Raw genomic sequence first — 24,543 nt, 5'->3', positions numbered from 1 at the left:
ACCATCACAGATCCATCTGTTTCTGCATGTGAAAACATTACACTAACGCACTTCATTCACTCCAACTTTGCACGCACATTGAACTCCTGAGAGATGACCCACCAAATACATCATGCTTTAAAATGTGCATCCAAAGCCATTGCGGGGGGGGGGGGGGGGGGGGCCTATTTGCCTAGTTTCCAGAACGGGGTCGTCTTATAATTTGACACAGTGAAGCTACCATATGCTCCGAGAGCTTGTCACATAAATAAGAGGCTTTCACCAACCTGTGGGTGACACCACACACACTGAATGACCACAGCATGGCTCCTCGAATCCAAGGAGCTCTGCTGTCTGTGTGCTTTACTACAGTGTCATTAAGGCTGCAAAGAACCGGGTCCTGGCGCGTTGTTTAATGCATTTCCCTGCTGTACGGAGTCTGCAGCTGGCTCCTCAGGCTTCTTCCTCATTGCCATACACCAAACGGGTCACATGGCAAAACTAACTTCCTATCTCTAACTCTCCATTCCAAGACTAATGGGGAGAAAGAACTTACACACGTTAACTCCTCCCCTCCCACCCCGCCCTCCCAAGCGCACAAAACAACCCTGCAGCAGGTATCACCACCTTAACCCAAACCTGATTCCTCTACCCCAAGGCCAGCCAGGGCAAAAGATTAACCAGTGGTCTTCGGCCATGGGTTCACTGACAGGGCCTGCGATGGACGCCAACTTTTTGTTTGTTTTAAAGGAAATACTTCCTGGCATGTTTAGCCAAGACTCTGAACTCTGTACATGAAGCCACGTGGTTGGTGCTAATCTGGCTCCATCTACTCACGATCCGCCAAAGCAACCTCTTTCCGATGGCAGCAGCCCCTGGCTGGGTAAATCGACACCATCTCGTTCAAGTCACACGGGCTCCGACCGGATCCTGGGGAGCCTAGCTCTGCGTCCTCTCCCCACGGCAGTCCTGGCAGGGTCACAGGGCAGCAGGGAACAGAGGGGTTGGGCCCGGAGGTGCCCCTTTCAGCAGCACCAGAAAAGGACTCACGCCAATGGGGCGCAAACTGGCTCTTTCAGCTCACGTGCAGCTCGAGGGAGCAAGGTAGGAGGGGAGCTGTTCCAGGAGAACCGACTTTGCCACCGGTAGAGTGCGTGGGCGCAGTACTCGCGGTGCCCACCTGTAGCCACGGCAAACTTTCCTTCAGAGTTGGAACAATCCAGTCCCTTACGCCACCCCCTGGTCCGAGCCGGCAGCGGCCCGGAGCTCCAGGGCTCCTCACCTGATACCCCTAAACGCACAACCGGGCGCGTCCCAGAGCTCAGACTCAGCACTGCCTGCGCGCGCCCCGGCGGGGTTTTCCGGGCACAAGACTGGGGTTGCCCCTGAGGATCTGAAAATTGCGGGGAGAGCGGGAAGACGCCGCTCACTACCTTCTGCAACTCCAGCTCCCAACTTTGCCAGCCACACAGCTGCTGCCCTCCGGCTCCCTCCGCGGCGCGCACCCGGCTCCCTCGGCTTCTCCAACGCGTTCCCCGGGGAGGGGTCTCCCCAAGGCCGCCGGAAGCCCCGCGCACCCGGCGTACTTACAGCCATAGCGGGGTCTCTGCAGGGACGGCAGCTCCTCGTGGGGCATCCTGCGCTGTTCCGGGGGCCCGCCCGGGGCGCGCCCCCCGCGGCTCCCCTCGCTAGCCAGGCTCGCCGGCTCCGCGCCCCGCCGGCGCGCTCGTATCCGGCCTCTCGCTGCCCTCCCCCGGTCGCCCCGAGATGGGCGACCCGCTCGCGCGGTGCTCCCTGGTCGGCGCTCGCTGCAGCCGCCGCGCGCTGACACCCGAGCAAAAGTGAACTCTCGTCGTTCGCTCCGTCCCGGCCGCCGCCGCGTCCCGGGCAGGTTTCCTTTCTCCTGCAGCCCGGCCCCGTTATTCTCCGCGGTAGGAGCGCGCGCCGCCGAGCAGCGACCCCTACCGCGTGCGGGGCGCAGCGCCCGGGCCGCGTGAGCCCGCCCCTTTGCTGGCCCGCGGGTGGAGGAAGGGGCTGAGCGGGACGCTGGGGCGGGATCCCCTGCAGCTGGGGCCCGTGGCCGCCCAGCCTGAATTTGCACTTCTGGGGTGTTCCGAGAGTGGAAGTGAGCCCGCGCGGAGAAGAGCAAGAGAAACCGCAGAAGATACAGGCAGCGCCGTTCGCCCGGGGTGTTGCCGAGTTACAGGACAAACAGCGCGGTTCTTTGCCCTCTGGGGGGATTGCGCGAAGCCTTTTTCTTTTTTTTTCTTTCTCTTGTTCGGGTTTTTTTTTTTTTTCCTTCGAAAGTGGCTTCTGCGACTCTTTGTCTACAAAATACAGGGTTCCCCTTTCAGGACAAGAAACTGAGTGTGTGTGTGTGTGTGTGTGTGTGTGTGTGTGCGTGTGTTGGAATAGCAAGATAAACACTACCCAAGCAACCACTCCAAACACGACTCTGAGTATCCTCCGCTCTCTTTCGGCCGGCTCCCCCTCCGCCCCACACCCACCGTGCACAGAACTGCCGCCCAGCCCAGGTGGGGTCGCACACCACGAACATCTTTTCCGGCTAAGCTTTAAAGGAAATTAAACTGCTTGTGGCTTTTCTAAAAGGGGTTTTCTAATGCGGTCACCTGGAGCTGTTTTTCTCTTTGTGCCTCAGAGTGATAACATCTGGAGGAATGTGGGACCGTTCTATCCCTGTGCCCTCGCCTGTTTGTCACATGTGGGATGCGGGGATGACCACGTGGCCGGCAAAATAAAATAACTGAGGTAGAGTGGTGAGATTATTTGGAGAGAAAGTGCGTAGTGACACTATTTTGAAGTATGCAGAGATGCAGACAGTGGCCAGCTGTTTTCCATTTCATAGCGGTGATGCCTTCCCTTGAATCTCCGATTCTGGGGCCCCACCCTCATATTTTCCAGTTCAGTTGCTCTGGGCTATGGCCGGTGAATTTGCATTTCTAACAAGCTGCTGGGTGATGCTGACACTGCAGATCTGCAGGCCCTGCTTAGACTAGTTCTTTTTTATTTTTTCTTTTTAATTTTATGTTTAAAAGTGAGCTGCTTTTTTTAAAGTTTATTTATTTTGAGAGAGGGAGAGAAGGTGAGAGAGAGCGGGGGAGGGGCAGAGAGAGAGGGAGAGAATCCCCAGCAGGCTCCCCGCCGTCAGCGTGGACAGCCTGATGTGGGGCTTGAACCCACAAACCTCCAGATCATGACCTGAGCCAAAGTCTAGAGCCCCTCACCCAACCAACTGAGCCACCCAGGAGAGTAGTTCTGTTATAAAACAGGCACAAGGGATTTCAATTGGACTGAGGGAAATCTCACTCAGGTGGGAGAACAAGAGGATTCTCTCCTCCTCCCCTATTTTTTTTTTTTTTTTCTTTTCTGGGAGCATTAGATTCTCACCTGGTTGGAATGGAATGAGTGGGGTTCTTCCTTAAAGAGCTGATGCCTCTAATAATAAGAACAATTCAAAGGTGAAACAGACACATGTTAAGTTATAGCACCCTGTCAGTGTTCACCCAGAGGGGAACATGTCTAGGAGAATTTTCTGTGCTTCAGGCGATGCTGAATAGGAGGATAATCTAAAGTTCATTCCGTCTCTATGATTCCATGTCTGAAGCACTAACAATGAAACTCTTACTTGCATATATCAGTTTTCAGTGTGAATGGAAAATTCAGGCCTGAGTAAGTAAGTGGGTAGTCTATGTATTTAGAGATGAGGTGAAATCATAAACTAGAATCGCTGATGAAGGTGATAGGATTTGAAAGAGTGCCTTAGGGTGGACCTTGAAAAGTGGGTAAGAGATACACAATGTCCCCTCCAGGAAGACCAACAGGACAAAGGACAATGGGTGGGGCACGAGGGAGGTGAGGGTGGGAGTTTGGGAGGTGATATCAGATCATGGAGGACACTGACATCACTGTGTGGCTATGATCATAGGAGCTTTTGAGAGCTTTCAAAGTTATGGCCATGGGAGCCGTATGATGAAAGGGAGTTCAGGGAACGTGAATCTTGCTGCAGATGATAGGATGGATTAGAGAGGGGTAACTTGGAGGCTGACACCTGATGAAAAGGGCTGAGGCAGAAGTAGGAGGAGAGCTTCAATGACATTGACACCAGTAAGTGATAAAGGGGGAGTTTTAATACAAACAAGTTGGTGCCATCAATATTTACATAGATGTCACAGATTGTAGTAAGCAAATATCAGTTCATGGTAGAAAGTGAAGGTTGAAACATACATAGGTGATCACCAGAGTCGTTCTAAGTTCATGTTCTAGCTGGTCAGCTCTTTTCTGAGGGCTCTGGGGAGGCTTCAAGCTCTGTCACAACTACTGTTTGTATAGACAACACCAAGAAGAAGCTGTAAAAGTAAATGCTCCTGATTTTTTTGCAAGTGCTGGAATTAATCTTTGGGATTTTTGTCTTCATTCACTGGGTAACAGTACTATCTCTGAGATCATTTCTCTGCACAGTCTCAGAAAAGAAACTTATTTGCAGAATTCTGGGCTATTTTCTCTTAGGGTTTGACATTGGAGAGGGAGTCAAATAAATACAGGACCATGTGCCAGCGTACTGTGCCATCTGATTGTGCTTACGAGAATATCACAAACAAAAACTGAAGCCATCTAGTAAAAAATCTTTTTTTAATAAAGAGGAGTTTTTTCTTTACTGTGAAACAAAAGATGGCATTGAAAAACTAGACAAAGTGAAACAATTTTAAAGCAACATTATTTTTAAAAGATGGTTTTCTAAGACTTACCTCTTTCCTTTTGATAAGTTGAAATGAACATGAAGGTGTTTGGAAAAAATGTAACTTTGTTTTTATAACAATAACAGGTTAATTATATCAAGAGCATCAGACAGGATAAAAAAGTATGTTTAAGTAAAACTCTTGGCATGGAATTCTAACATTCCATTTACCTTTGAAATAATTTGGTGATTTTCCAATATCATGTTATCAATCATTTTAACATATTTACCCGAATATTGACCAATGTGCTTTCAGAGCATCACCCAAAGAAGTGAAGCATGAAGCAATGACAACAAAGAAATTATTCAAAGCCTCTTCAAAGTCCTGGGTGCTCCTTAAGTTAAGATTTTCCAACTCATCCCCTGTCCTGAGCAGAAGCAGGAACCACACTTCTTTGCAAAGACGACTTCCATATCTAAAAAGGGAAATTGTTACAGTCCAACATCAGTTTAAAAAAAAAAAAGAATCAGAACAGAAATAAATGTCTCAGTTCTCAAAATTAAATGATAAAGTAGTAGTGTCAGGGGGCAAAATAACTGTAGGATTGATGGCCTCTTAGCATCATTTTATGACAAGGACACCGAGCAGCACAGAGAGGTATGATTCCATGGCTATGGAGCAATAGAGGCTAAACTACATTCCAGGCCTCCAGAGAGTCTCCACCCATTGCCTTTTGTACTTTACGTATTTTTGTTACATATATATATATATATATATATATACACACATTTTTTTCATTGAAGCCCTTTTTCATGCCACTAAAATCTGTATAATTTTGGACAGCTTTCAACGATTTTGTTAATGTCAAATCAGTAAGCACTCTTGTTTTTTCTCTTTGCTTTCAAGTTAAAGTTCTAAACAAATCAAAGTTTGGAACAACTATCTAAACTTCAGTTTTAGCAAATGAGTAAATAAAACCACACACGATTCCATTATTATTTCCCCATTTCACAGTTCAAGAAAGTTAAAACTCCAGTGATTCAGTAGATCCCAGGGCAGCCTGGAAATTAGCAAGAGGAAGAAGCAGCATTGATTCTAGGGGCCCCTCTTCCATTTTTATCCCCTTTACCTTGCATTAATTTTCTCAGCTGCATTTATCATCGGACATTCCACATAGTGGATTCTTTGTTCATTATTTGTCTGAGAATGTGAGCTTCATGACAGGTAGAGCTTGATCTAATGCTCACTGCTGTGTGCCCAGGACTCTGCAGCAATGCCTGGAATGTAGTGGCTACTCAATTATTTTGATACAATCATGAATTTGCTAAATACCTATGTGTACCAGGCAGCGTAAGAGAAACAGTTGTTACTTTCAATCCTGGAGCAACTCTGTGAAGAAACTGAGCCTTGGAGAGCCTCACAGTAGTGAATGGCAGGACTGGGTTTATCTGAGTCTACACGTGTTCCCCCAGCACAATTTCCTCTGTCTGACTCTTACTCCCCATCTGGAACACTTTGTCTTAATTGATGGATGAGAGGCCAACAAACTTCTAGCTGACTTAGGAGAGCTTGGATAGTTTGAAAAAAAGCTTCACTGTTTTTCGGGGGATGAAAATTAAAACAGCCACTAGGTTGGCAAAAATTAAAATGTTTAGCTAGTGTGGAATATTAGGAATGCTCATACAGTATTGAGAGGAATGTACTTCGAGCAATCATGTAGAGGAACAACTTGGCCATCTCTAGCGAAGGCAAAGATGTACAATTCCTGAAGTTCAGTAATTCCCCATCTACTAAGATCCTCTAGAGAAGCGGTCACATTCAGGTACACATGTACAAGGATGCTCATTCCAGGAAAAACTGGAAACAACCTAAATGTCCTTAAGTGGCAAATTGGATAAATACATTGTGATATATAAAAATATGACAGAATAAGAAAATAGTATGTGATGCCATTCCTGTACAGTTATGAACATATAAAATAATATTACATGATATTGGGACATATGCATTGTAGCAAATGCATAAGAAGACTCACAGGAAGAACATACCAATTTCAGAATAGTAATAACGACTGACAAACTAGGGAAGGCGATGGATGCTGAGAAGGTAGACAGGAACATCAAATTCTGTAAGATTTCATTTCCTTTCAAAAAAATGAGGCAAATATGACGTTTCTTGTATCCAGGCGGTACATACATAAATATTTGTTATTTTATCCTCTATATCTTTCTCTGCGTTTGGAACGCTTCTCAAAATATTTTTTTAAAAGAAATATGCATTTTGTTAATGTAGTCAAAATAGAAACAGTGTCTTAGAATGTTGGTTTACCAGTGTTTAAAGTTGAGATTCTTTTACTTTGCTTGATTAAGGCGTATCTATACTATTTTGAAACAAACCCTCATTGAGATAAACACATTGATAGAAGCAATCTGAATATGCAAACATACACATCTTTCTGACAAGATGCTTGTTTTCTGGTGACGGGGTTGTAGTTCCTACTCCAAAACTCAGCTGCTCTTTACCAGGCTGCAGAGACCCAGTCCCTGATGACTGCTTCTCCATTTGGGGATTGGTTAGTGACTCCTGGTCCTCCCGTTAAGACTCAACAAGGGACACCTGATCACTTCATGAGTGAATGGAAGGATGGCCATATGATTGGTCTATTGTCTAAGTAGATGTTGCCACATTTTATCACAAAGCACAGCTTAAGCATTCTGGTGAGATCCCCTTCATTTTAAAGCTTTTCCATCTTACTCTGTTGTGTTTTGTGCTTAGAGCTAGCTACCTACTAAAGGTCAGTCACTCAGCTTGCTAAGAGTTAACTTCACATCTGGATCTGGTCAGCCTGAGGCCCAGCGTAAAAGCCAATAGTGCACCAAGGAACACCAATGCAAGGAAGGCAGCTCTCGCCAGGGCCTGCCCTTTGCCATACTATAAATACAACGGCCACCTCAAACTCAACAGATAAAAAGATCATAATCAACCACTTCCACATTGACCCCCTCCCCCTCTACTAATGTGCCTTTCCTGTGTTTGCCATACTTTATCCATACAAACATTTTCAGTCACTTAGATTCAAAACCCCAATCTGGTTTGATTGCTCAGCATCCATTCCCTCACTAAGACAGGTGGTTCCTTATAAATAGCCCTCTTCCAAGTTAATGTCTCTTCTTTCTTCTTTTCTCTTATCCTCACCATGGCCAGTCAGGTTCAAGCTCTTACCTGGACTGTTCCAGTGGCTATTCCTGTGTTGGCTTTCTCCTTCTTGCACTTAAGTTTATTTTCCCCTCCAAATTCCTGTATCAAATATCTTTAGTAATATCTTCCTTTGAGCCTTTAGTAAATGCTACCTTAGTTGCTATTCATGTTTCTACTTCCTCTTAATTAAAAAGAAATAAAATATTAGCACTTGGAGTACCCAGATTTCACCCTTAACTACCAAACAGTAGTAGCCGCAAGAAGGTCCAGACAACATGGGAAAGTTATAGCTGTTGAAAACCTGCTGATCTTCCATGTGTAGAATTCCAAGCTACTGTTTTCTTCTTAGAGACTCTGGGAGTCTAAATATTGAGAGCTTTCGTGGAGTTGAAATTTGATCATTGTCTAGCATAGAGTAGGGGCTCAATCAAGATTGGAAAATCATGGTAGCGATCTCTTTGGGTGACATCAACAGATACAGTATGCTTATCACATATAAAGATTATCATTTGATCTCCACAGGTCGTAAGCCAAGTCAGTAAACTAGCTGACTTGTGAAGGCTTGTTGTCTCCATCAGCAGTGGCTGCTATAACAAAATACCATAGATTGGGTGGCTTAGACAACAGACACTTGTTACTCATTGTTCTGGAGGCTGAGGAATCTAGATCAAGGTGGCAACACACACACACACACACACACACACACACACACACACGCACGCACAAGTGGGGGAGCAGCAGAGAGTGAGAGAGAAAGAAAGAGAGGGGCTTGACCCAAAGCAGGGGCTCAACATGGGGGCTCCACACAGGGGCTTGTTCTCATGACCTGAGCCGAAATCAAAAGTTGGATGATTAACCTCAGTGAGCCACCCAGGCACCCCCAGATTTGGTTTCTGATGAGAGCCCACTTCCTGATTTGCAGATGGTCCTCTTTGAGACCTCACATGGCTCTTTCTTGGTGCATGTGTGGAGGGGGAGGGGAGGTTCCCGTCTCTTTTTAGAAGAGCATTAATCCTATCATGATAGCCTCTAATTTTCTCCCCCAAACCCTACCTCCAAATGCTACCAAGCTGGGTGGGATTAGAATTGGGTGTGTGGGGGTGGGGCAGCACATTCAGTCCATAGCAACTTCTTTTCATTTTCTAAAATTTCTAAGCATGTTGGAGTGTCAGGGCTGTTAGTTTACAGGACACATGTTCTATGTTTCTGTGAAAATGTACTATGAACACAAACCACATATGCAGAGTAAGGACTGTGTTGAAGGCTAAGGCAGAAACCTCCCACTGATCAGCCACAAGGTCGAGTGGGGGCGGGGAGACACAACAGTCCCCAGAAAAAGCTGCTTAATGTTCTGTTATTTCAAGCCCTTAATGTTTATTGTTAGATTTGTTAAAAACTTCAGTCCTTCTTTCCACTCCAAGGGCTATGTGTTGTCTAGTTGTGTTTATTAAATTATTTTTAAATGAATTTAAATTGTTTTCATTCTGAGAGTGAATTCTACAATCTCTTGAGAGAACTGAGAACATTCCAGGAGGTAAAATTAAACAAAATAGAAAAGAGTCAGGAATTTGTCTTTTGCAAACTGTACTATCAACTTTCAGTGTCCTTTAAAATGTGGTAAATCAAGTTTTTCTAAATGGAGTTTATATCTTCTCAGAAAAGCTGTTAATTAGAATAAACTTGAGGTTTGAAATAATACTCCATCGAAATTGTATGAGATGTTCTTTGAAAAAGAAAGCATTTAGCTGGAAATGCTATAGAGAAGATTCCTCTATTGGGTGGAGTCCTTTTCAATAAGCAACGGAACCTTTGATCAAAGTTTTGACATTCTGTCCCCAATTCACATGCAACCCCTTTTCAAGGTCACCAGCGATGTTCCTAGGATTCCAAACTCTCCATGGGCCAGAAGAGCTGAGCTCACTTTGATTTTATTTTTGGTTTTTACACTAATTTCTTTGTAAACAAGTTTACAAATAGCTCTTTTAAATCTTAAATGATTTTTTTCATTCTTTATTTTCTCATTAATTTTTTTTTCCAGCTCCTCGATTTAAGCTAATGAGCCTCTGTGATAATATAATTTTCAATAGAATTCAGTTAACACTGGGTATCTTGTCTGTGTCAGGGTCTTTGTCAGTTTTATAGTTCTTGGTTTCAAAAATCAGGTTTTGGAATTCCACTTGTGTTTATTTCCCTTGATTAAGTTGCTCAGTCCCTTAAAAAAATCCCTTAGTGGGGCGCCTGGGTGGCTCAGTCGGTTAAGCGGCCGACTTCGGCTCAGGTCACGATCTCGCGGTCCGTGAGTTCGAGCCCTGCGTCGGGCTCTGTGCTGACCGCTCAGAGCCTGGAGCCTGTTTCAGAGTCTGTGTCTCCCTCTCTCTCTGACCCTCCCCCATTCATGCTCTGTCTCTCTCTGTCTCAAAAATAAATAAAGGTTAAAAAAAAAATTAAAAAAAAATCCCTTAGTGTCCAAGGGCCACAAGGAAAAGAGGTCACACTTCCCTATTCTTCCTCCTCTGTAATCTTACCCCAGGCAGGCATTGCTTCTTCTTTAAGGATGCTTCTATCAGGCTTCTTTGATAAAAGAGTTCTATTTCAGGACTTTCAGTTTTTTTAAGGAAAAGGTAGGAGCTAATATATAAAATTACTATTTCTGGGTAATTTTCATTTCTTCCTCAAAGGGTTCTTGGGTCTCCATGTCTTAGAGCTGTTAACAAATCATCTGTTATTGTGGTTTAACTGCTTTCTAGTTTTATTCATTGCTTGTAAACCCAGCGTTTTGCATGTAGTAGGGACCCAATAAATATTCACCAAACCAAGGAATGATTAACTTCAATCTCAATTCTCTCCAAAATTAATTTCTTGGTACACCCTCAAACTGGGGTTCTGAAGTCAATTTCTTGTTTCTCCCTTGCCCTTTTGATGCCAACAAGCCCTGTTATGCAGAAGAAATTCAGTTAACACCACCTATCAGGTGAATGGCCAACCTTCAAGCAGAATCTGGTTGCAACAGAGAGCTAAACCTTGGCAGATGACCTACATGTAGAGTAACAAGTACTTGTATTGCAATACCTCCCCCACCTAGAAAAGAACAGAGCAGCAGCATGGCAGAATTATATGTAACAATAGGATGAAATCCAGAAAGAGGGGTAACTATGACATTTCTGAGAAGGAAAAACACCTTGGAGTCCCTTACGTGCTTTTTTTTTTTTTTTTTTAATGTTTATTTACTTTCGAGAGAGATGTAATGCAAGTAGGTTAGGGGCAGAGAGAGAGAGTGACACAGAATCCAAAGCAGGCTCCAGGCTCCAAGCTGTCAGCACAGAGCCTGGCACGGGCTTGAACTCACGAGCCGTGAGATCATGACCCGAGCCGAAGTCAGACGCTCAACTGACTGAGCCACCCAGGCACCCCTTCACTTAGGTGCTTTCAGTACAAGGTTGTCCATTCCAGTCAGCCACGCCGTTCAACTTCCAGAAAGAGGAAGAAAAACAAAGCAGATGAGATGATGGACTTGTCTTTCCCAGGAGCTGCCCATTGGGGATAAGACCACAGGGCGAGGAGGACTCCAGCAAGAGAAAAACCCTGCAGAAGCAGGGAGTCGTACTGGAGAGGCTCCAGCTCCAGGAACCACAGTGAGGGGTAAAAGTTACACGAGCACATTCTAATCACTCCACTCCTGGTCTAGAGGCCAGGGCAAAAGGGAAGGGCCAGGGGAAACACAAGCTGCATAAAGGTAGAAGAATGGCGAGTTATGCCTAAGAATAGAAAAAGAAACATCCTAGGAAGTCATGGGAGGCTTTGAACCAAGTGTAGCATCAACAAAACACTGTCTGGGGCAGAGTGTGATGCTTGTTTCCACTCAATGGCTTAGAAGAACACAGCTTCAATGAAATTCCCTGTGCCGTGTCCTTCCTTACTGGCAGCTACTAAATGATTAAGCAAGGCTGTAAGCGTTAGGCGAGAATCCAGAGGAGGTGAGCAAAATGATCACGTGGAGGAGAGAAAGAAGCCAGGAGGGGCCTGAGGAGAACTGGTTGGCTTCTTAGCACAGAGGCGGGAGAGCTGAGCTGGGACCAGGGTGAAACTGTGCCCTGGAGAAAGTATTTGAGAGAGGATCTCCAGCACCACTGAAGCCTGGTGAGGTGCCCTCTGCCCAGAGCTGGGACAGCTGGGGCTCAGCCTGCCTCCTGTTCCCTTCTCATTCTCACACACCATCTACTTCAGCAGTTGCTGGCCTTTTCTCAGGTTCAGTTCTTCTGCATATTCCATAATTTTTCTGATGTCTCCTATATGAGGGATACTGAGCTATACGTGGAGGAGGGGAGAAGGGAATATAACCATATGCCATGCACTAAGGCAGCTTCAGGTCCATTTTGCTCCTAGCCTAATTTTTACGCAAATCTGTCATTTGAAAAGACCAGCTGGGTCCTAATAACGTCTTCGGCAAGTATTAATGGTGGGATGGGAAGGTCATTCTATTCACCTAGGTGATAATGTGATAGTCTCAAAAATGTTGTTCACACGTTTAGTTTCACAAAAGAATGGTTCAAACGTTTAGTTTCATAAGAGAATGGTTCAAAACTAACTGAATGAAGAAGGCAATAGAATGGAATCCTAGAAAACAGAGCCCATTAGTATCATCTAAGTATATTACCTGTATTTACTAAAACTCATGTCCTTTTTCACATTGAACGTCTACCCAGCTACAATTGCCTAGTTAAGGTAGCAAGGTGGTATTCAGAACAGAGAAATATGTCTTACTGTCCTAAAAGTTGCCTGTCCAGTCTTGCTACTTTTAAAAGTTGCAGAGAATCACACTCTGTGAGTTCAAATACTTCCTTTTATGCTGAGTAAATAAACTTGCTTCCAAGTTAGGATGAGCAGATAGTTCCAAACACTACCCACTTAATGGCATTCAGCATGAAAGTCCTGAATGTGATTTCTAAAATGAGTGATGAGGGCATTCTGAACCTTTAAAACAGGGAGCACAAGTTCCTCATGTGCTTTTGGGTCCAAGGGATATTCATATGCACATTGTAGTCTCGATCTTTTGGTGTTTGTATTTGTAGATCTTGCTACATCACTAGGTAAAACAACCAGGCTTTTTATTCATTTAAGTGTCCCTGGGGCATCCAGACTTCAGCCAGGGCACCAGGTAACCAGAGGTAGGGGGAGTGGGAAGAAGCTCAAAGAACTGAAACGTCACGCATTTCACACTCTTGCTGGAGGGCATTCCTGAGTTCACAGGGGGAAGTGTTCTAGGTAGAGGGCTATTAGAGACCCTTGGCCTCCAAAGGCCTTGGACCTGTTCCACTAGTTTTATGGAGGAACAAACTGAGGCACACGTGTCTGGAAGATGATTAGTTATTCTTGGTTTTGTGTTTTCCCCCATAACAACAGGTTTTCTTAGTGAGCAAAAGAAGGGAATTAGATAGACCAAGAACCTTGCCCAAGGTCATTCAGGGCTTCACGGCTTTTTGTCCAAGTTCTAAATGTTGCTGGCTTGAGGATTCACCTGAACACTGCTGACTAATGACTAGGAGACAAAGGTCTCCTGTAGAAGTAAGTGCCACCTCGCCAAAGAGATAATCCTGGTGAAGCTTTACATGTTAGCTTTTTGCTTTTTTTTTTTTTTTTTTTTTTTGAGCTTGGAAGAGGAAGAAAAAGAAAAAGAATGGATTGAACTATTTTTTTCCCAGGGTCAAGATATGGATCTGAGGTAAAGAGGTGGACAGAATTACACTTGGCTCTTGGCTTAAATGGGTCTGATCGATTGTTAAGGGCCTCCTGCCTGTTACATCATTTTATGTTCTGCATTAGAGCTGGAAGGAACAGGGTCTCGGCTGCCCCTAGAGGCAGTATGACCCTGGGTGGTCTCCTCCTTCACTGTTTCCTAGAAGCCAAACGAGGCACACAAATGTTTTAATTAGTGTATACTGGGCGGGACTATGCAGTGTTTTTAAATACTAAATTAGTTGCCAATATGTAAAAACAAGCTGGTTGTGGTTTCTCCCTTCTCCTAAAAAACAAAAACACCAAAACCTGGCCAGTGGGGCCCCCATTCTCAGGCCCGCAGCAAGGGCTGGGAGTGGTCAATGACTTCCCCTGCAAATGGGGCATGGACCCTTCTTCAGCCAGAGCCCTCAGGCCCTGCTACTCCTCTGGGCTAAGGGCCAGCTTGGTCCTGCCTCACAACCTTTTCCTCCCCTATTTTACTGGCACCCATGTCTATTGAGAAGCCGGTGCTGCGGATTTTTCTGACTCGCCTGTGCATTCAGACTTACCCCTGCTGAGTTCCTTCCTGCTTCTCAAAGCCCTGCTATCTTCTGGGAGGCATCCGCACACTGGACAGTCTTAGCGGCCAATCCGTGCACTGCTTGCATCGTACACTCTCAAGTGACACTTGTTCATCCTCACAGGGTTTTCTGGAGCTGCCGGAAAGAACATGGTGGTGTGAAGTTTAGACCAGGTGCCAGGCTAGGTGGAGAGAGATATTCGGGCAGGAGATCTGTCTGTTGTGCCAGCCTTGGGGGGCAAGGGGGGGCGGAGCCATCCTTTCTTGAGAGTGTGACCCACTCAAGATTTGAGAAACGCGATTGGATGGTGGGGTGGTTACACGCCTCGCCAGTGCCGTCTCAGCAAACAAGAGAAGGGCCCCCCACCCACACCTGCCTCCAGAGGTCCCCTCCAAGGAACTTCTCTCAGGGCCTCCTTCTGGGGCCAGGCCAGCCTTAACCAGAAAGCAAGCAGTGAGGAGCCTGTCCGAATCGCCAGCGATGCCAGCAGAGCGCCGGGCCTCCTGGCAGACCACCAAGAACTGCTTAGGGAAACACATGGCTTCTCTTTTGCCCTGCAGGTACAGCTCCAAGGTCAAACAAGGCTGGAGGGCTGCCCAGGTGAGGAAGGACGGGCATGGGTTCCCACAGCCCAGAGAATAAAGGGGCATTTGCACTTACATTGCACCCCTGCCTTGTCCCCTCCTTCATGCCTGGCCCTGTGTAGGTTCTGTACTAGGGTCACCAGACTGGCAGCTGGTTTAGTTCCTATGACTTTTCCTTCTCCTTCTCCAAACACCTAGTTTTAGGAACTATTTAACAAGTCTTGTGTTTAAACAAGAACATGGCTGGGGCCTGGGAACGCCAAGGAACAATAGGCAGGGAGCAGTGGCCTTTCTCATAGTCCCCTAGCCTTTGCTCACAGCCCAGAAGTTACTGTATGAATTTGGCAAAAATCACACTGCGATCTGTGGGAATGCAAGAGAGGCCAGGAGAGAGGAGAGAGAGACGCAGAGACCGAGGGGGCATGAGTATGCAAATACAGTTCGGAAACAAGTTCTTAAAGCTAATGTGTCCCTGGCAAACATTTCTGATTTCCCTAGGTTTGCAGGAAAAGGAGGCTTAAAGAGCTGCACTGCGAGTTATATCATACATTATCAGGGTACACACATGGATTCACAGTGTGATTTAGATCCAGGAGAAAAAACATGATAGGAAAAGTGAGAGCATGAACTTTACTGCTTAAAAATAAAACTGATGGCTTGCTAAAGTACACGATTTTGATTCTATAGGGAAATTACTGGGTGTCATAAATGATTTGTAGGAAGTCAGAGCATATTGATCGAGCTGCTTGTAAGTGCGTGCGTAACCTCTGGTTTCAAGGAATTCATGGTCTAACTGGTTTGAGAAGGTATGGATTTCGGAAAGGATTAACAAGAATAAGAAAACAAACGTCAGCCAAACAGAAAGAACACTGTAGTAATAAGGACACTTCTTAGCAAACACCAGTGTTCTCAGTTTTTAGGACAAAGAGAAAGATCCATCAGGGAAACGTTTGCTGAATTTGGCATTTATGATGTTTTACCATCTGCACAATGTCAACCCAGTGTTTGGCCAGACAAGAACTATGTCTTATGTCTAGCATTTAGAATACGTTGATACCTAGAGTAAGTGCGTGTGCTGGGTGGCTCAGTCAGTTGAGCGTCTGACTCGTGATTTTGGCTCAGGTCATCATGATCTCACGGTTGGTGAGTTCGAGCCCCGCGTTGGGCTCTGTGCTGACAGTGTGGAGCCTGCTTGGGATTCTCTCTCTCCCTCCTCTCTCTGCCCTTACACGTCTCATGCGCTTTCTCTCTCAAAATAAATAAACTTAAAAAATTTAAAAAAAAAAAAGAAAGCAAACAGATCCCACTATTTTCAGGCATTCCCCTTAGGCATTCTTCCCAGCAGAAGCCAAGGATTATCAGAATCACCGGGTCTCCCCATAGCTGCCAGGTGATCATTCGTGGTGAGGCTCCTTCACCAGAGCAAAGCTGGAGTAACTGTGTGACTATGGGAATGTGGGCGAGTCCCTGTGTCCCTCGAGCCACTATGCCATCATCTGTCAAGCAATATCCATTTCACAGCATTATGGGAACGTGAAAAAAGAAAACACGGGCAGGCAAAGCTCCTAACAAAATGCTAAAAGGAGTATGGTAAATGGAACATGCTTTTGTAGAATCCATTCTAATTCGCGTGGAAGAAAAATGCACATTTGTCTGCCTCGAAAGACTTTTCTCATTTTTTTGAAAACCCTTCATTTGTCCTTCCCTTTCCAATTAAAAAATAAAAAAAAAGTTTGTTCATGGATAAAGGGAATTTTCTGGGGAAACATCTAGCATGGCCAACCGGGAGAACCATTCCAGAAGGACTTACAGCCTCTCAGTGGGGGGCTTTTGCTTCCCAGAGCAGGCCAAGTGAAGCGACAGCAAAGTCAGGGCAGACAGGGTAAACCCTGTGGTGACGGCTGGGCAGCCTTTCTCTGGCAGCCGCTCCGTGAGCCACAGCACCCTGCGAGCTACATCTCTCTTGCCTTCTGCTTCACTGGAAGCAGGCCATGTGGGCGGCTTGTTTCGGTGTATGAGCTTATCAGTGAAAAGATGTTTAAGTGGACAGGTTCGAAATTGGCTGTAGAAAGTCCAGGTAATTGGTCACACACATCTCTCTCTCCTCTATGAGCTCCCCTCTCAAGCCCCCCTCACGCCAGCCTTTATTGACTGTCGGATTGCCATCTGACTGTCCATTTCCTTGCTGTACACAGGATAATAATGATGGCAGCTCGTAAGGCTGTGGTGAGGATTACACGAGATCACGTAAGGTCAACCCTTAGCAAGGCGGGTGGCACGCGGTAAGCACTCAGTAAGTGGGAGCAAATATTAGGGCTGATGAATGTGACAAAATCCTGCAAGGTAGATGTATGAGTTTGGGGTTCTCCAGAGAAACAAAACCAGTAGGATGCATCTATACATAGAGAGACTGATTTTAAGGAATTTGCTCATGTAATTAAGCCTGGCAAGTCCAAACTCTTCAGGGTGGGCCGGCAGCCTGGAGACCTGGGAAAGAGCTGATGTTGCAGGCTGTCTGCTGGCAGAATTCCTTCTTGCACAGGGGAGGTCAGTCTTTTTGTCTACCTTCAACTGACTGGACGAGGCCCACCCACATTACAGAGGTCAATCTGCTTTACTCAAGTCCACCAATTTAAATGTTAATCTCATCCCAAAACACACTCACAGAAACATTCAGAATAATATTTGACCAAATATCTGGGCACTGCAGCCCAGCCAAGTTCACACATAAAATTAACCATCACAGTAGACTTTACTAGCCCCATTTAAAAATTTTTTTTAATGTTTATCTATTTTTGAGAGAGAGACATAGTGAGTGGGGGAGGAGCAGAGAGAGAGGGAGACACAGAATCTGAAGCAGTCTCCAGGCTCTGAGCTTTCAGCACAGAGCCCGATGCGAGGTTCAAACTCACGAACTGTGAGATCATGACCTGTGAAGTAGGATGCTTACCGACTGAGCCACCCAGGCGCCCCCTACTAGTCCCATTTTAAAGATGAGAAGCCTAAGGGTCCAAGAGGTTAGGACCATGACACCCCGGGAGTAAGTTGAAAAGCTAGGATTCAAACCCCGGAGTAAACCAGGGCCCAGGACAGTACCTGGCTCACCACAGTCCTTCAGGATTTGCTGCATGTGTTTATGTCTCCAGAGTCCCATTTCTTACCCCTTACTCTGGATCCTGGAGAGATAGGACACAGAGAAAGATTATTTTTCTTGAGGAAGAGGCAGGAGGGAAAAGCAAACATTGGGAGAACATTTGGCACATGCAGACTTCAGAGGAATGCAACCAAGTTGTGGAGGGAGATGAAGGAGTGTTGGGGACCTGAGCGGTGACTCATAGAAGGGTCTTGGGGGGAAACATAGGAAGCGAGGTAAGGGGACAAGGACAGACCTGTGCCCCGATCTCAGGGCCCTTCTTCCAGGCTGCTCTAGACCAGGTGGCCAGAGACAGTCTCTGAGTAGGTGAAATAGAGGTATGAGACCTCAAACAAAAAAGAGACTGCCAAGAAGGGACAGCATCTCAGGCAGCAGCCACGGAGAACACACCAGCCATAGGCAGGTGTGGTTGGAGATGGCAAGACCCAGAGGAGACTGATTTTGGAGGCAGGGCAGCCTGTGCAGGACTTTGGACTTCCTTCCAAGCGAGATGGGAAGCCACAGGGGTTTCTCAGCCAGGAATGACATTATCTGGTGACCCCACTTCTGAGGGAGTGGAGAGGTCAGACTCTTTAGATTTCATTGCTCACTGAAGATCCAGGTTTCTACTGGCTGCCCTTGAATCTGAAGACAAGCTCTTCACAAGTAAAAACTTGAAAAGTTACTCAATTTAAAATCTAAATATTAAATGAGGAAAACTCTCCTAACCCATTGGAACATTCTTCTACTTTCTGCTTCCCCCTGGTTCCTGAAGGCCCATGATGGAGCAGAGGGGCCTGAAGCTTCTGGGATTCCTTCGGTCCTTGACCTGGGTGGACCCACATGGGTCTGGGGCTGGACACAGAGTGCAACAGTGGCAGAGAGGATTGCTGGCCTAGAGCAAATGACACAGGCAAAAGAAAGAAGTGGCTGGACCTTCTGCTGAGGAAGAAACATGGGGGCTAAAATCAGAACTGTCAATTTATTCAATTAAGTTAATTAGTTATTTTTTTGCTTGAAATCCGGCAGTGTATTATGCCTAAGTTAAAGACTCAGCTCTGTATTGTAGGACACAGACCTTTGGTGATGTGATCCTGTTCACCTGTCCAAACTCATTTCTCCCTCTCCCCAGAATCCTCTACCCTGCCACCACCTAGTCTAGTCAATCGTCTCTCACCTTTCCAGAATCAATTTGGATGTCACCTGCCCAGGAATTCTCCTCTGATCTCTCTTACCTTCTTAGACCCAAAGCTTATTCCTAGTAGACGTGTCCCATCACATCATAGTTGCTGACTTGTCCGTATCCCTAACTAAAGCACAGCGCCTGCTCCTCGAGAATAGGGATGGTGTTGTAACTACCTGTGCTGATCCTTCACACCCTATCTGGCACTCGGTGGAAGCTCAATAAACACAGGTTGAATGAATAAGTGACCAAGCAAGGCCAGCGGGAGTGACCAGAAACTGATAAGAAGGACTCTGGGGTTCAGAGTACACAATGCTTTCCTCCTTTAAGGGCCAGCCTGGCAGCAGACGTGGACTGAAGAACTAACACTTGCTGAACATACGTGCTGGGCTAGCCTCTGTGCTAGGTGCTTGCTGTATAATTATATCATTTTCTCTTAATTCTTGTAGTTATCCTGTAAGGTGTCTATGCACCTTTCTCTGTGTTACAATTTAGTCCCGCCTTTTCCTTCCGCAGCTGCATTTCCATCCACAGCTCCCCTGGAATCTTTAGGGAGTTGCCTATAACTCCACAGGCAGAGCGAAAACTAGGAAAGAGCTTACAGGAAAAACAGATTTTCCTCCAGAGCTGGCACTCTCATGCTGGAAGTCTGGGTATCTTTGCTTAGCATCTACATGAACTCAGTTCTCTAATCTTGGAATTTGAGAGCTGAGAAGGACCTTAGAAATCATCTAGTCCAGTTCCCTCATTTGACACATGAAGGGGCCAGTGGCTGGCCCACGGCCACTCAGCTTGTGCAGAGGCAGGGTGGAATCACTCAATCTCCTGACTCTCCAGCTTCCCCACGCACACTTGGCCATTCCGGTACTTGATTTTGCTTATTGGAGTCTCTTAGTCAAAGAGCCCTCTTACAACTTCTAACTGCATATTGTTTTGTGAGAGAAAGAACTTCAACTTCCAGGGTGGCTAGATGTTACAACAGCGCGTCTGGATCTGCTGGAACTAGGGAGTTCAGGGGAGCTCGGGAGCTCAGAGGAGATGGGGTCTTGATGGTGAGGGAAGCCCAGGGAGCAGCAAGCTGGAACTCATTCCCAGCACGGCCTTCCTTTCGCAGATGCCAAGGGGGAAAACCAGGGGTCTCAGACAGTTTCACTTAACATTTACTAGATACTAGGAACTGGAGGAAATGCCTTCAAGCCCTTACAATCCAGAAAGCAGATAGATGAGTACAGATATGACACGGCATGGAAACAGGCAGAGGAAGGCAAGCAGGATTTTTCCTTGGAGAGTTTCCTGGAGGAAGTGGCTCCAAGCTGGATTTGAGGGAGACACAGAAGAGGAAGCCAGCCATCTCAGACAGGAAGAAAGGTGAGGGCAGACTCTGAGGGACTGGGAGGGATGAGAGTGTAAATAAGAGCAGTGCTTCTCCAAGAGTCATACCTGGACCAGCAGCAGCAGCAGCAGCTGGGAAAGAGTTAGAAACATCTGTCATTGGAGCCCACTCAGCCCTACTGACTCAGAACTGCTGGGGATGGGCCCCGCAATCTGAACTGAACAAGGCCTCCGGGTGATTCCCGCACCCCTTCAGGTTAAGGCCCACGGAACCAGATAGTTCCGACTTGGAAGTCCATGGCATCCTTGCTCCTGTGGAAAGGCTCTGGGACAGCAGGGACAGGCGCAGACAGAATGCGGTGCCTGTCCTCTGGTTCCCTCTGTAAATGCCCTTCAGGGTCCGGTCCTTCTTGGACTTTTTGGAGCATCAGATGCTGCACTACGTACCTTATGGAGGCATCTTCCTCTCCTCTCCGAGACGCAGAGGGCAGGACTCCCTGTGATTCTCAGTGCGGACAAAGCCAATACCAAGTGACATGACCGTGTCTCCAGCAACCTCATCATTCTTACCACGCGAGAGCCCTGCGAGACTGCCTTCGTGGCCTTCTCACCTTCTCTGTGTCCTTAATGACACACACCTCACTCTCTCTTATGGACCTGCTCTGGCGCCTTGTTTGAAATGGACAGCCACTCCGATATTGTTCCAGCACTCCCTATGCACTTCTGCTCTGTTTCTGTCCGTCACATCAACCCATGTCTATCCTATGATTCCCTTTCTAGTTCGTCTCTTGTCAGTCCTCCTAACCTCCAATTGAAAGCACCGTTCACGAAGCCTGAAGCTTGTGTTGTTTTGTTTCACTGCTGTGTTCTCCGTGCCAGCACGGAGCCCTGTCATATGCAAGGTGCCCATGTCCAGTGGGTGAATGGTTTCTACCATGTCACTCTGCATGTGTGGCTTCAGTGACAATGGGTTGGGAACTGGCCTCTAACCTGACGGCAACTTCCCAATGGCTGGCCAATGGCTGAGGTCTGACGTGAGAACTTGGTCACGGCGACAGGCTGAAGGCATCAGACCCCACCACTGGGGAGTCTGTGAGGTCTGGACAGGGAAAGTGATAGTAGGATGGTGCTAAAGAGGGGCCACAGGGTAAAGGCAGCAGAAGCCTGATGAAGAGAAAAGGGTGGTACAGACCATTAGTCAGCAGGGACAGAGGTGGTGCAAGTGGAGATAGAGAAAAGCTAAGTCAACATAACAGCGGAGAAACTCCCATCTGATAATTCCAGAGAACGACTCTGGAAATGGGTGTTGAGATACTTGAGGGGCTCTACTATCCTGAATGGTGTCCTGGGGGGCCACGAAGCCCAGCTGTGTGGCTGGGTCCTTCTTCCTTCATTCTCTACACATCCTAAAAACAGCTCACCACTGGCTGTCAAACCTGAGGGGTCTCTGGATCCTTCCAGGCACCTGGCAACACAGAGTCCAGTACCAGCACATCTCTTGCTGTGGCAGGGGCTCCCGGGGGCTGGGCTGGGCCAGCTCTCACTCCCATAGGAAAGGCTGAGGCACTGGGGCAAAAGTGCCAAGGGTGCGGCTGGGGCAGATGCCCTCAATCTATTCCAGGCAGCGGTGCTCAGCTGAGGTGTTCCTTTGAAAGCGTAATAATACATACGGGAAACTTGTGCAATTCCACTTTAAATGCGTCCTTCCCCTTTATTACACGCAAGGAAAAGGTCAGGGAGAGGCCCTGTTATGAAGCCAAGTCAGCAAACAAAATCCCCTGTTTGATGTTCCAGTGTGGCCCTGCAGCGGCAACCCTGAGGCAAGGCCGGGGTGAGGCAGGGGGTCAGAGGGTGGAGGGAGTGCACGCGCAGGAACACTACCTCTGCTCCTTACTTGTTTGTGACTTGACTGACCACAGAGCCCGGCCTCCTCTCTGCCTGACTGCCGGTCATTTTCTGTCCTGAGTCCCTTTTCAAGGATGTACCTGGAAATCTTCCCACCGGTCCAGATAGAAGACCAATCTTTCTCAATTGCTAATGCAACTCTAAAACATTTTATTTTGATTCTGCTCAACATTGAGAGTGTGGGGGTTCATACATTTTTCTTAAGTGAAAAACATTCTGTCCAGATAGCGTGATAACAAAAGCTCGTTCATTCCATGAATATTTATTAAGTTCCATTAAGTGTTAGGAGCTAGACCAGATATTGAGGAAGCGTCAGTGACAAGACAGAAATGCCTGCTTTCACTGCTTTTGTCAACAGCAAAGACAGATACTAAGCAAATAATTCTAAACATGAGAAATAGTATGAAAAAACTATAAGGTACCCCTGGAGCTTATAACAGGGAAAACTGGGAAAATATTTGCAAATCACATATCTGGGAAAAGGGTTAATATCAAAAATATATAAAGAACATAAAGAACTCCTACAACTCAACAGTAAAGAACCCCCAAACAATCCAATTAAAAAATGGGCAAAGGATCTGAATAGATATTTTCCAGCTAAGGTATACAAATGATCAACAGATACATGAAAAGTTCCTCAATATTAATCATCAGGGAAATGCAAGTCCAAACCACAAAGTAATCCCCTCACACTTGTCAGAATTATCAGAAAGACAAGCAATACACCAAGTGTTGGCAAGGATGTGGAGAAAAGGGAACTCTTGTGCACTGTTGGTGAGAATGTAAACTAGGGCCGCCATGGTGGAAAACAGTGTAAAGGGCCCTCCAAAAATTTAAAATAGAACTACCATATGATCCAGCAATTCCATTTCTGGGTATTATCCAAAGAAAACAAAAATACTCTCCCCCAAAGATACCTGCACCTCCATGTTCACTACAGCATTATTTACAATAGCCAAGATATGGAAACAAACTAAGTGTATCCACTGATGGATGAATGGATAAGAAAATGTGGTACACACAGACATGTGCACGCACACATACACGCACGCACACACACACACACACACTGGAAATATTATCCAGTCATAAAAAAGGAAACCTTGCCATTTGTAACAACATAGATGGATTTGAGGGCATTATGCTAAGTGAACTAAGTCAGAGAAAGACAAACGCTATGTGATTTCCCTTATAGGTAGATTCTAAAACAAATCAGAAACAAAAACGAAAACACCCTGTGAGCTCATGGATATAGAACACAGATTGGTGGTTGCCAGAATGGGGAGTTGAGGGGGGGGGGGGAATGGATAAAGAAGGTCAAAAGGTACAAACTTCCAGTTGTAAAATAGTAAGTCATGAGGATGTAATATACAGCATGGCGATTACAGTTAATGATACTGTAGTGCATATTTGAAAGTCACCGAGAGAGTAAATCTTGAAAGTTCTCATCACAAGAAAAAAGTTTTGTTATGTGTGGTGACAGATGGTAGCCAGAATTACTATGGTGATCATTTTGTACTACATACAAATAACAAATCATTATGTTGTACGCCTGAAACTCATATGTTATATGTCAATGATACCTCAAAAATAATAAAACATAAAAATTGCTACAAAAGTCTTTAAGCATTCATTTATTTTTATGTAGAAAGAAGGGAAACACCATTTTCACTTACCCATAATGCAGAAGTGAGTGTCTCGATGGACATGGTGAAAAGTAACTTCAAGCACCTATTTTTAATTAAATATAATTAACTCCTACTTAGCAAAATGGTTTTCAGTCTTCTCGACAAACTTTTAGTTGCTTTAATTAGCACTAGACTCAGCTGAAAAATCACAGGAAATTCCATCATCATTAGGAAGTCAAGCTCCTTCTATCCTCTTGCTCTGCCATCTTCCATGTGGCTTCTGCCTCATGGTCTGAAATGGCTGTTTGATATCCAGCCATCATGCCCACACTCTAGGCAGCCTGATCTTTCTAGACATTATACATGATACTTCTACTTAGGTGCCCCTGGCTAGAACTTAGACACATGGCTCTTTCTGTCTACAAGGGTAGTTGGTTGGGAAACGTGGTATTTACTCTATGGCTATGTATCTAGCTGAAAACAGGTCACCTGTTGCTAAAATAGAAAAAAACAGATACAGGGGCCACTAGAAGTGGCAGTTTATGTCCTCAGGGTTGGGATGATATAAATATTAAAGGGGAAATGCTTTTCAAAATTATGCTATCATA

The 24,543-nt window shown here is 45.9% G+C and overlaps 1 protein-coding gene and 1 long non-coding RNA gene across 2 annotated transcripts in view; both read right to left on the bottom strand.

Moving 5' to 3' along the window:
* Positions 1 to 1,886, bottom strand: part of IQGAP2 (IQ motif containing GTPase activating protein 2) — a 292,655-nt gene extending 290,769 nt beyond the window's left edge. Inside the window, exon 1 of the mRNA XM_027039688.2 lies at positions 1,570 to 1,886. Coding sequence (XP_026895489.2) covers positions 1,570 to 1,615 — 46 coding nt within the window. The 5' untranslated portion in view covers positions 1,616 to 1,886. The remainder of the gene's footprint in view (positions 1 to 1,569) is intronic.
* A 5,573-nt stretch (positions 1,887 to 7,459) lies between these two features.
* LOC113593752 (uncharacterized) lies at positions 7,460 to 24,307 on the bottom strand. The gene is made up of 3 exons (XR_008299212.1): positions 23,984 to 24,307; positions 14,159 to 14,305; positions 7,460 to 11,341 (listed from the first exon to the last, which is right to left on the bottom strand). It is a non-coding gene; the product is annotated as an uncharacterized LOC113593752 (long non-coding RNA).
* Positions 24,308 to 24,543: the final 236 nt, after the last annotated feature.

Source organism: Acinonyx jubatus, chromosome A1 (assembly GCF_027475565.1).
Source record: "Acinonyx jubatus isolate Ajub_Pintada_27869175 chromosome A1, VMU_Ajub_asm_v1.0, whole genome shotgun sequence".
NCBI classification, from domain to species: domain Eukaryota; kingdom Metazoa; phylum Chordata; class Mammalia; order Carnivora; family Felidae; genus Acinonyx; species Acinonyx jubatus.
Note: the sequence above shows the minus strand (reverse complement) of the source record. Positions and strands in the feature narration are given on the sequence as shown.